The sequence below is a fragment of the Vombatus ursinus genome, unplaced genomic scaffold, assembly GCF_900497805.2.
Source record: "Vombatus ursinus unplaced genomic scaffold, bare-nosed wombat genome assembly UNPS02014818.1, whole genome shotgun sequence".
NCBI classification, from domain to species: domain Eukaryota; kingdom Metazoa; phylum Chordata; class Mammalia; order Diprotodontia; family Vombatidae; genus Vombatus; species Vombatus ursinus.
The window spans coordinates 66,611,135-66,623,777 of record NW_020954596.1 but is presented as its reverse complement, the minus strand read 5'-3'; the positions used below and the strand labels follow the sequence as shown (position 1 = coordinate 66,623,777).

The window sequence follows — 12,643 nt, the reverse complement described above, 5'->3', positions numbered from 1 at the left end:
AAAGAATTTACTGATCACCTCCTGAAAGAGATCCTAAAATGAAAACTCCTAGAAATATTATAGTCAAGTTCCAGGGCTCCCAGGTCAAGGATAACATATTACAAGTAGCCAGAGAGAAACAATTTAAAAATGTAGAGCCAAAGTCGATATCACCCAAGGTTTAGTAGCTTCCAAAATAAAGGAGTGAGGCCCTGGAATGTTATATTACAAAAGGCAAACCAACTAGGATTACAACCAAGAATCATCTACCTATCAACCTGAATATAATCTGTCTGGGGGGGGGGGGAATTGGACATTTAATGAATAGAGGACTTTTAAGCATTCCTGATGAAAAGATCAGAGCTGAAAAGAAAATTTGACTTTCGAACACAAGTCTCAAGAGAAGCACAGAAACCTAAACATTAAAGAGAAATCATAAGGAAATCAATAAAGCTAAATTGTTTGTATTCCTATATAGGAAAATGATACTTGTAAACTCTAAGAACTTTATCACTATCAGGGCAGTTACAAGGAGTATACAGAGGGCACAGATGTAAGTTGACTATGATGGGATGATCTCAAAAAAGTAAGGGATGAGAAAAAGGAATTCACTGAGAGAAGGAGAAAGGAAGAGGAAGAAGGGGGAAATTGTTTCATATAAAAGAGGCTCACAAGGAAGAGATTTTACAGGGAAGGGGAAAATGAAGGGATGGTGGCAGGAAATTCTAATAACATATAATAAAATGTAAAAATGGCATATATTATAAGCACACTCTAATGCCAAAACACACAACTGTAGTAGGTAAGGATTATTTAAAATTTATAACACACATGTTTAAAGTATTTGTGTAACCTAAATTTCAAAGGATCAGAGTTGAGGGTACACGGACAATGCAAAAGTACATTATTCCCTGCTTATGTCTTCTCAGACTGTTTAGAATTAGATTCACCAATAGCTTTGTATTCTTTGTACTTAGAGTGTTTATATAAGAAGGGCATTTAAACAAAGCCTTGCAGAAGGCAGTAGAAAACAATAGAGTATGTATCCTTTTAGTTTGTATAATCAATTCATGACTAGCTATTTTTCCAAGATCCAGTAGTGCAGTGCACCTAATGAGAATTCAGTTGGATCTGCTCATGACAACCTTGTGTGTTATTACTAGGTAAAAAAGATTCTTCAAGATCATAAAAATAGAGGTACTTTATGCAATATCAATTACTTAGCCTAGACACTGGACATTTTTTAGAGTACTTAATCTCTTAAAATGACAAAGTTAAACAGAGTCTACACTACAAGTCACTATTTCACTATGAATAAAACATGTATCCTCCAAATTACATGGTAAAAAGTAATGAAGGAAAATGCATTTAAGCAGACTTCTATAATACCTGAAACATAAAATAAACCAAAAAAAAAGATTTCAAATCATCAGCTTTTATTAAATCATATGCAGACATGGAAAATAACTTTGATAATAAATATATGACAATGTATGTTATGTGTAACACCTACTTTGTCTACATGCATACATAGCAGGAGTAAAAATATATATGTATAAAGTTCATTCATTTAACATCAATGAAGTCCACCCTGTTGCTACTAAAATTATTCATCAAAGGCAACTTCTTGGTACTATCTAGAATGACAAATATTTCCCAAATTTCCTTCATATAGCCACACAAACCAAAGAGATTGTCTTTATATATGAAATCAACATATCCTTTGAAGGCCATGGTTGCAGAGACTCTGCAGTAAAAAGCAATACACTTGCTAGAGAAAATTTTTTTAAGAAAAATAGGAAACAAGTCAAGTAGTTTCTCTAAAGGAGACATGTGTATGTATGTGTATGTGTGTATGAATAAAATACATCTGTATGCACACTATCCATGTGTATGTTAGGAATAGGGATTAAACATAGGACTTTATCAGTATAAAGAGCTTCTGAGTCATGAAATTCACTTTAATAATACAGGTCAACAATGTCTTGGGAACTTTTAAAGAGTTATATGATGTATTGAGAGTTTGGGTGACTTGACCAATGTCTCACAGTCAATACGTGGCAGAGACAGGAATTTAACATACAGGTCTTTATGGATCTGAGGTCAGTTTTCAATCCATGATACCATATTACCTAGTGCATACATAAATACATTTGTATTCACATACATACACATTTACAAAGCTTAAACCTATTTTGAGGCTTTTGGGACACCATGAAAATTAAAACTTCATCAAGACTTTTGGGATAGCTTGTATATCTTAACATTATTTTTTTCCTGGTATTCCATCAGCAAAACAACAAATAGGTGGTTGAATAGGAACAGCCTCAAAGAAACATGGGAATTTTTTTTATTCTCTTTTTCAGTCTGGCATAAGACTTTGAGACATAACTTACATAAGAAATCCATGGAGTTCAAATTAAAATGACAGTACCTATATACTACAAATCCAAGAATTCAGGAAATTCTAAATGTTCCTGACTAAGCAGAGCACTGCAGGCATAAATCGCTTTGGTTATTTCTTAGGACAGTGAAGAGGCATCAGGTACGTTCAGAACATGAGCTGGGATAGTAAGGTTCTCATTGCATCCAGGGGAATGGTGTCCAACTTAAGGGTAATAAAGCAAAGAGAAGAAAGCAGACAGAGGGAAAAACACACACACACACACACACACACACACACACACACACACAGAAATAGATACATACGGTAGCAAAGAGGGTGTTGTCAATATATGTGATGCTGCACATTAGTTAGATCTTCCATGATAACATAGAGGTAATCAACTAAACAGTAATCAGAACTATGTCAATATCAAACTAGATACAATGATAGATACAGATGTGTAGAGGTAGATATATATGTAAAGATGTATGTATATATATGTAGAAATAGGGTTAGACAAGAGAATACAAAGGTACTATTGCATGTATATGTATATATAAACTACATATGAAAAAATCTCTATAAGCAATTATACATAAACATATATGCATACTTGTATATGTAAATATTTTAGTTATCCATCTATTTACTTGGAAAAGGCTTAATCAATTTTGGTTAGTAACTAATGTTGTAATATAATAGTAATATAATTATAATATTAATATTGAAAATATGTTTTCCATTGGGAAAAGTTCTGCATTTGTTTTGTTGCATAAAAATAACAAAATACCAGACTACTAGATCTCATGTATTTCTTAGGTGTTTACTCCAAACTACCAAGGCAGAGAATAAACATATACATAATCCTTTGCACTAAACAATCTACTCAAAGTTAAAATCATTGACACAAATAATTTTATACTCAGGATAAAAAAGCCAAAAGAACATTTTCCAAATAGAGCTTCAGCCAGGCATAAGAAGGGGCCTAGTACATAGAAGGAATCTTTTTTTTTCTTTTTTTTATGGACTCAAGGACAAGTCTCTATAATCTCTGTGTCTGCCAGGATGACTCTCTATTCACGTATCACTTCAAGGCAAGTCTTACCTTTTCTAAATATTATGGCTGCTCTGTACTAAACTTTCCCATAAGAACCTCATTTTATTTGGAGTTCTCAGCAGCTGGCCCAACTTAAAATTTCTATGGGGTAGATCTAGTTGAATATGTATGGAAATCTATGAAAATGAGAGGGAAGGGAGCATTGCCCTGCAAGCTTCTGAAATTTGGAGACTCTAAATCTTCATTTATTTAGCAACTTTTGAATTCCAATACCAGTTTCACATCATCTACACAGCCATCCTCAGAAAAGGAAGGCCTAGATTTTTTTTTTCTTTAAATGTACTCAAGGCACTATCAAGGGAATGCTCTGCTGGCTGCCGTCTTGTTTCTGCTTTATACACAATGAATGAGCAGCCATCAGGAGGTTTCATTCAGGCAGTGTTCTGAGGAAATTAATTCATTTTGCAAGAAGCTTAATGTATATGGCTATAAGAGGCAGCTGGTGGAGGGCACCTGGATAGGAAGCAAAAACCTCTCAATCAGCAGTCACATGCTCTACCCCGAGCTGTGCCCCCAGCCTAAACCTTACCTAGATTAAAACAGCAAAGGCCCTTTTTGTTTGCTGCTTCCAAACATACAATATAGGAAGCTTATATTTTAAGGGTTTCACATTTAAATATTTTAGAATGAATGTTGAAGCTAGTTCCAAGATAGCATGACAAAAACAAATCTAAATTTGAACATAAATACCCATACATCTACGACTGATTTGGGTTGCTTTTCAATAACAAAGTAATACTAATAACCTTCTTGTTATTATTTAGCACTTTTAAAAGTTATTTTTATATAGTTCTCACTCTGCCAAAATCTGTGCTTCGTGCTTTATAATTATTATCTCATTTGATCCTCATGACAGCTCTGGGAGGTAGATGCCATTACTATCCCATTTTATAGATAAGAAAACAGACAAACTAACGTTAAGTGACTTGTGCAGGGTCACAAAGCTAGTAGGTGTCTGAGGCCAGATTTCAACTTAGATCTTCCTGACTCCTAGCCCAGCACTCTATCCACTGTACCACTTAGCTGCTCCTAGGAACCAGAGCAACTATATTAACTGACATGACCCAATCCTTTATCAAATATCAAATGATCTCCAAATTTACCCAAGTATATAGCTTTCAAATTCTGTTTTTCAATTTTAAGTAAAAGTTGTAATTGCTTCTAATAAATGTATCACTACATTATTAAGTGATTCAAGTAGCGTTCTTTCTTGCACATTGCTGCTTAATTACATAGACTTTCAAGAAACTAAAATATTCCAATTCTCAAATTGATCTGGCATCTCAGATTGCAGTTCCCTCATTCAGACTTCAAACCTGTTCATGCCTCCCTCTTGTCCACTGCCCTTTCTCAAGTTTGGGGTAAAGAGTCCACCCATTTTTATAATTTCTCTTGACATCAAAAGGATATGCAATGGAACACAAAGAACGTTTAATGCGTATCCTTGACATGGGGCCAACCCAATTGCATTTTTTGGTCCTATATTTCTTTAATAGCACCTTTTACTTCAATTCTCCTTTGTAGTTCCTTATTTGTAATGTGCGACAGACTAATCATATTTACCATGAAGTTTTGTATTGTTCTAAGAATGATATTCATTTTTAATTCTTTGAAGACTCCAGTATTCCATGACATGTATGCATGGGGATACTAGAATATTGGTATAAAAAAGGTAAGCCTTTCTTTATAGAAGAAGTTTAGCATCATTAAAGAGAGATTGCAATTTCCTTTAGGCAATTCTTCTTTCTCTTATCATTGTATTTAATTCTGGGTCCATAATAAATTCACACACACACACACACCTCAAAATCATATACATACATATACACAAACATACTGACATAAAATCAATAGATTATCTATAGGTAATCCAACTTGATGTCATCATCTGGACCACAGGTATTTTTCACCCAATTTGTTCGATTTATGTGGATGGTTAGACCAGGGTCTTTTGAGTATCTATGGTTCTTATTTAAAAGGCTTTGCAATGTTGTATACCTCAATACAATTAGAACAATGTCATCTCCAAATTGGAATATATGAAGGACCTCACCATCCACCAGGAATCCATTTTTAGCTTGGATGGAGTCCAGGATCTGTTCCTTTCCAGTGGCTAACACCTTTGGAAAGTATAAATTTTATTCTTTCAAGGCTTGCCAGAAATTAGTTACAAGAGGTCATCAAAGAAAGTTATTTAGGGTGTTACATCTTTTGAAGCATCTTGAAATGTTTTGATATAGTATATATATGAGAGACACCTTTTGGGAGAAAAGCCAATTCTGAATGACTACTAGTGGTAGGATGACATATGCTAACCAGAAGTGGCTGAGGCTAAAACTGTTTTTAGTTTCTATGATGGAATAAGTACAGAATAGATTTTTGAAAATGGGAAACGCTTTTTTAGGTACAATCTTGTTAAAGGAGGATTTTTATAATCAATTAAAAACAAAGGTGAACCAAACTGACAAATAATTCACTTCATCCACTGATTATTCTCCAGTGTTCTTGTCAGCAAATAGAAAATACAATTGTCTTCCTTTCTATGATACTAAAATTAGCCTCAGATATGTGAGATATATAAGCCACATTACTCATCAAGTCATTCCAGTTATAATCTAATGCAAAACACTGTTAATTTAGGAAATATTATTTTGAGAGTTTGACAAAAAGCCATGGTTTGCTGAATTATCTAGTAAAATATTTTTCACCTGAAAGGTTTAGAAAAATAAGATGAAATTTTATGGTGAAATTTGGCCTCGTCTAAATATTTCCTTATTAAGAAATATCCTTTTTAAATTACCTCTTTTTGGCAAACTTGTGGTATAAAAAAGGATGCTGATACTATTTGCTATTTTTTTCCTTCTGTTTTATTTTGTTTCCTGTTTCTGGTGGTTTCTCCTATTGGTTCTAATTCTTCCTTATAACATCACTAATGTGAAAATATGTTCAGTAGGAACGTATATGTATAACCTATATCAGATTATGCACTGTTTTGGGGAGGGAGGTGGGGAAAGAAGGGGAGAAAAATTTAAAACTCAAAAGCTTATGGAAATCATTGTTGATAAATCAAAATAAATTAATAAAAAGGATGCTAAGTCTCAAGAAACTGAGAAAGTGCACAAGAGGGTAGACAAATTTTCTAGTGAGTCTATTTCACTCTTTTTTTAAGAAAGACAAATTATTTTTTATTATTTCTAAATGCAACAATAGAACTTTTGTTATAAATAGTGTCTTATAGATAGTGTTTTTTAAGTGGGGGGGATACAAAATAATCACCTCAAAATCAAATAGCTTAGTTTGGTTTTTCAATCATGTGTGTGGGTGATTATTTTTAATAGTACTTGCAATAAAGTTGTAAGTACTTGCAATAAAGTCAGATCCTACCAAATCAGAAAAAAAACCCCCAAACTTCCAGCTTAGGACTAGCCATGTCTGTCAACAGTAGACCAATAGCTATTGCTGGTTTCTATAGGTTTTTTTTTTGGGGGGGGGAGGGTGTATGACATAGCAGCTCTCAAAGACTATTTATCAAGTTGTAAAAAGTATATAATTTGCATTGGTGGAAGCATCACTGACGTGTATAGAATCACAGATCATTGAAGTAAATATTAATTAAATGTAAAACTGGGTTTTTATGCAAGGTAAATGTAAAATAATCAATCATTTTAAAAAAAAAACTGCTTCAAATAATGCAATCCATTCAGCAAAGATGACTTTTTTTTTTCCCAGAGGGGTACTAATGGTAAACTTCTGAATAGTATACATATATTCATAAGATAAATACAACTATACATACATTATGGCTGTATATATTTCAACATGCACTTCAGGAAATATATCTTGAAGTTATTAAGAGTACAAATACTCGGCCCTGATTCAAGCCTACCTGGAATTAATGTACAGCAGATGTCAATCTGCTGAATCCTAGTCCGCTGACTTGGAAAAGAGAATCTTACATGACTAAGTGAGAAGAAGATAGCCATTCCATATATATCTCCATTATGGCCTTACCATGAACGATTGGTGCAAAGAGCGTCATGAAGAATAACAGCTGTGATGACCACATGGCTGTGTACTGTGACTTGAAGGTTGCTCAGCGATGAGTGCTTCAAAAGTGAAATGAAATAAATGTCCTTTTGTTCCCTCTTCAGTACTCCAGAAAGTAGATGGCTCTACTTTAAAGGGAGGAGAATTTAAAAAAAAAAAAGAAAAAAATCTCCCTCAAAAAAATGTTTAAAAATAAAAACACAAATATCCAGAATCCAAGACCTATAATGAGAAAAGAAACCATAAAAATTGTCAGAAGCAAACAGATATAAGTACATCTATAGCAAGATTTCAAAATTAGATAATTCCTTGATTCCTACTTTAATTTCTCAATGAAAAATAATTTTACAACTCAATATCTATAACAACATCATTTATATAATAGGTAGCTAGGTGGTCATAGATAGGGCATGATATACTTGGAGTCAGGAAAACCTAACTTTGATTCCCGCCATATGTGCTTTCTAGATGTGTGACCATGGGCAAGTCACTTAACCTCTCTTACTCTGTTTCCTCATATTTAAAATCACATCCATATCATAGGGTTGTTGTGAGGATCAAATGAGATAACATATGTAAAGCACTTTTCAAATTTTTAAAGTACTACATAAATGATAGCTATTATTAAAAATACCTCAATAGTTATTATATGTACATGGAAGCCAAATGCTAAAACCTCAAAAATTCACAGCTTATTAGAGTCAGAAAGGTCCTCAGGGGCCAGCTACTACCAAAAAGAAGAAATGATAATAATAGTAATATATGTGAGTATGTGTATGTATGTATGTATGTATATATACATATATATACATGAATAAAGCTGTCTTCTACATTTTTCTCCCTTCACTCTTCCAAATTTACAACCTAAGAAAATGAAGGGAGGAAAAGGCTATGATCTTATCCTTTTAATTTTTGCCATTTTAACCTCTACCCACTCTTTCAGATGGAAATAAACAAAGCATTTTACTCAGACATACCTTGGAATTTTTCTTAATAAACATAAGTTAAGTTGTATACTCATTTAAAAAATATACCCTGATTTTGGTGACTGTTTATATAAACATCCATCCACAACTTAGTTGTTTTTTTTTCCCTCAAAACATAAAAATAACAATGATTTTCCATTAGTCATGACCATCTTGAGATGGGGTTCATACAAAAAAACACTATGTGCTCTATGAATCACTCAGTTTCCAGCTTTCATTTTTTTAAACTAGACAGATAAATCAATTCATTTAGTTATCTTTACATAACTCTTCATGAAGAAATATTCTTCAAATTGCATTTGCAAAAACCTCTTATTTTAAGCCAGCCTATTCACAGCTCAGTTGTTGAAAATCAAGGCATGTGACTTTACAAAGTAAAATGCAAAGTAAAATTTACAAATACAAATACAATCAAACTTCCAAAGAGTCATTTTATAGAGCTAGAAAAAAGAGTAACAAAATTCATCTGGAAGAAAAAAAAGTCAAGAATATCAAGGGAATCTATGAAAAAAAATTGGCAAGGAAAATGACTTAGCAGTTCCAGATTTCAAACTATACTACAAAGTGGTAAGCATAAAAGAATCTGGCGCCGGCTAAAAAATACAGTGGTGGATTAATACAGCATTTCTTAAATTATGGGTCATGACCTCATACAGGGTTATGAAAAATTTGGCAACAGTAAAAGGTTTCTGAACCAAATTAGCCAAAAATTAATTAAAAATCAAATGTGTAATGAATCTGAGGTGTTTCTGGCAGCACTTGCCTGTGTTGAATCACACAACTTCATTGCAGTCTTGGTTCTGAACACAAAGCATGTGCACTTTGCATTTTACATGCCTTCAAGCCTCACAAAGCCAACTAACAGCTGCTGAAACATGAAAAGAGGTCATGGGTAGAAAAAAGTTTAAGAAGCCCTGGATTAGTGGAATAGATTACTTGATGAACCCAAAGATACAAATTTTTGGGACAAGAATTCGCTATTTGACAAAAATTGCTGAGAAAACTGGAAAGTAGTTTGGCAGAAACTAGCATAAGCTAACATCTCCCACCATATACCAGGATAAGATCAAAATAGGTAAATGATTGAGACACAAAAGGTGATATCATAATTAAATTAGGGGAGTATGAAAACCATACCTGTCAGATTTATGGATAAAGGAATAGTTTATGACCAAATAAGAGATAAAGAGGATTATAGGAAGTAAACTAGATGATTTTGATTACATGAAATTAAAAAAGGTTTTATACGAAGAAAACAAATGCAGCCAAAATTAGGAAAAAAACTGGGAAAAATTTTACAACAAATTTCTCTGATAAAGGCCTCATTTCTCAAATGTATAGGGAACTGAACCAAATTTATAACAATAAGTCTTTCCCCAATTGATAAATGGTCAAAGGATATGAAGAGAGTTTTTAGATAAAAAAAAATCAAAGCTATCAGCACTCAGATGAAAAAATTATCTAAATAACTACTGATTAGAGAAATGCAAATTAAAACACTCTAAGATATTACATCACAACTATCAGGTTGACTAACATGACAGAAAAAGGAAAATTACAAATGCTAAAGGGGATGTGGAAAAATTGGGACATTAATGCCCTATTGGTAGAGTTGTGAATTAGTTTAACTATTCTGGAGAGTAATTTGGAACTATGCCCAATGTGCTATAAAACTGGGCATACCCTTTGATCCAGTAATACTCTTACTAGGTCTGTATCCCAAAGAGATCAAAGAAAAGGGTAAAAGACCTATTTGTACAAATATACTTGTAGTAGCTCTTTTTGTGGTGGCAAAGAATTGGAAAGTGAAGGAATGCCCATGAATTGGAGAATGGCTAAACAAGTTGTGGTATATGATTGTGATGGAATACTATTGTGCTATAAGAAATGAGAGCAGAATGGTTTCAGAAAAACCTGGCAAGACTTATATGAACTAATGCAAAGTAAAATGAACAGAACCAGGAGAATATTGTACACAGTAACAGCAATATTGTAAGGACAATCGAGACAATAATCTAAGACAATGTCAGAGGACCCATAATGAAAAATGTTATACACATCCAGAGAGGGAGAACCCCAGAGATGAACTCTGAATGCAGATTGAGGCACTTTTAAAAAGGTTATTTATTTAGTTTATTTGTGTTTCCTTTTGCAATGTGGCTAATATGGAAATATATTTTGCCTGACTTCATATGTATAATCAGTATAAAATTGTTTGCCTTCTAATGTAAGGGAGTTGGTGGGAGGGAGGGAGAGTATTTGGACCTCAAATTTTTAAATGATTATTAATTTTGTACATGTAAATGAGAAATATTTAATAAAATAAATAATATCTTTAAAAATGTGTTTGTTCTCTGCCTTTTGGTAATCCTCAAAGCATTTAGTAGCACTGCTCACGATATATAATAGTATTATAGCATCCCAAAGTTGGAAGGGACCTAAAGGGGTATTAGTCCATTTACTATTTTAACAAGAATTCTTTCTTCAATACACTTAATAAGTTTGGTCATCAAGGCCTCACCTGCAATGAAATATCTCACTAACTCCAAAGTTAGCACATTTGCCACTTTGATTCTTGTGTTTCGATCAACAGTATTACTGGGGCTTGATGCAATAACCATATTGTCATCCACAAACAGGAACTTCTGAAGGTATTCACCATTAATTGTGACTCCTTGCAATTTGATGCTGAACTGGACATCTTCCATGACAGCAGGGGAAAACAAGCAAGTAAACAAAAAACTTTTGGCTAGTCTAGATCTCTTTCTTTAATGTCTCAATTCATATTAATAACCAGAGATTTGAATGAAGTAATCTCTGGTGTTATAGCTTTCAAACAATCTTTTTTTTATGATTCTTACATATGCTTTAGAAACACCCTGTTGCAGAAGATGCTTTAAGTTTATTCTACCCAACCTTAGTACCTAAGTTCATTTATAGTTAATAGAAAATAAACATAGTTTGATCTTGTATTTCTGTACCTCTGGGTCAAGTGCATGGCCAATGGCCAGGTTACCTGTGAAGAGACTATTTTGATCTAGCTAGGCTAATAAAATAGAATGAAAAATCAAAGATGTAGAATGGAGATTTCCAGAAATGATATGTAGTTGGAATGGTAGACACAAAAGTATCCCTAAACAAAATTTTCAAATATAATATTTATGTGTTAAGATGAACATTAAGTCTAAAAATTGTTTTCCAAAATATGGTTTATTCAGTAAAGCAATATCAAAAGTCATTTTAAAATAATGTATCCTTTGTGTAAAACATCATTTACAATTGAGAGACTAATAAATTAGGAGAGGAACTGTAAAGAAGACTTTGGCAGGCTATAAAAGTTTATGTACCTAAGGATCAGAAGTGGCAAACAGATATTAAAAAAAAGAGAACATCTGCTGATTGAAGCTACCACTTATACTGGGGGCAATTAGGTATTACCAGGGGAGAAGAGGAGATTAGAAGTGAACCCATTTTGGCAAGTTAGAGAAGTCCCAGAGTGACAGCTAAAAAGTTAACCCACTTAAGATTTGCCTTTTGGAACCACCAAGGGTACAAGATTTCCTTCCAAACAATGTGGAATTATTAAAATAGAAGAATAGCACCAATTACCTAGAGTCCAGAAACATTAAATACTTAAACATATGCCAAATTTTAGAGATATTGATGTCTCTAGAAGAGAAAATGAAAAGAAGAAAGGCTTCATAATCTGCCTTATTAAAGTAGGTGACTTGTTTTCCTAGGAAAGATGGAAGAAATAATCTAGAAAGTGATGTGAACCAAAAGCTTCTCAAGAGACAAAAGTCAGTCAGTCAACCAAGCATTTATTAGACACTTATTATGTGCTAGGCACAGTGTTAAGCACTGGGGATAAAAAAGAAAGGCAAAATACAATCCCTATTTTCAAAGAACTCACATTCTAATGGCTCCAAGTCAAGGTAGAAGAATACAACAGAGAGGAAGAGAAGAAAAGGAATTTCTGAAGCAATACTGATAATATGAAAGGCATAAGGGTCTTCTCACAAGGGCATCTCAGGACTTTTGGAGAAGGAAACAACTTTCTAGGTGCCTTTGAATATTAAGGATCATCCAAAAATTTCTGAAAGTCCCACATTCTGCTTATGGCTCCAG

At 33.3% G+C, this 12,643-nt stretch overlaps 1 protein-coding gene across 4 annotated transcripts in view; it reads right to left on the bottom strand.

Annotated features, from left to right (window-relative positions):
- ADGRL3 (adhesion G protein-coupled receptor L3) overlaps nucleotides 1-7,654 on the bottom strand; it is a 601,096-nt gene extending 593,442 nt beyond the window's left edge. For all 4 annotated transcript variants that reach the window (XM_027836482.1, XM_027836484.1, XM_027836486.1 and 1 more), the window contains exon 1: nucleotides 7,494-7,654. In XM_027836482.1, coding sequence (XP_027692283.1) covers nucleotides 7,494-7,548 — 55 coding nt within the window. In that variant the 5' untranslated portion in view covers nucleotides 7,549-7,654. The remainder of the gene's footprint in view (nucleotides 1-7,493) is intronic.
- Nucleotides 7,655-12,643: the final 4,989 nt, after the last annotated feature.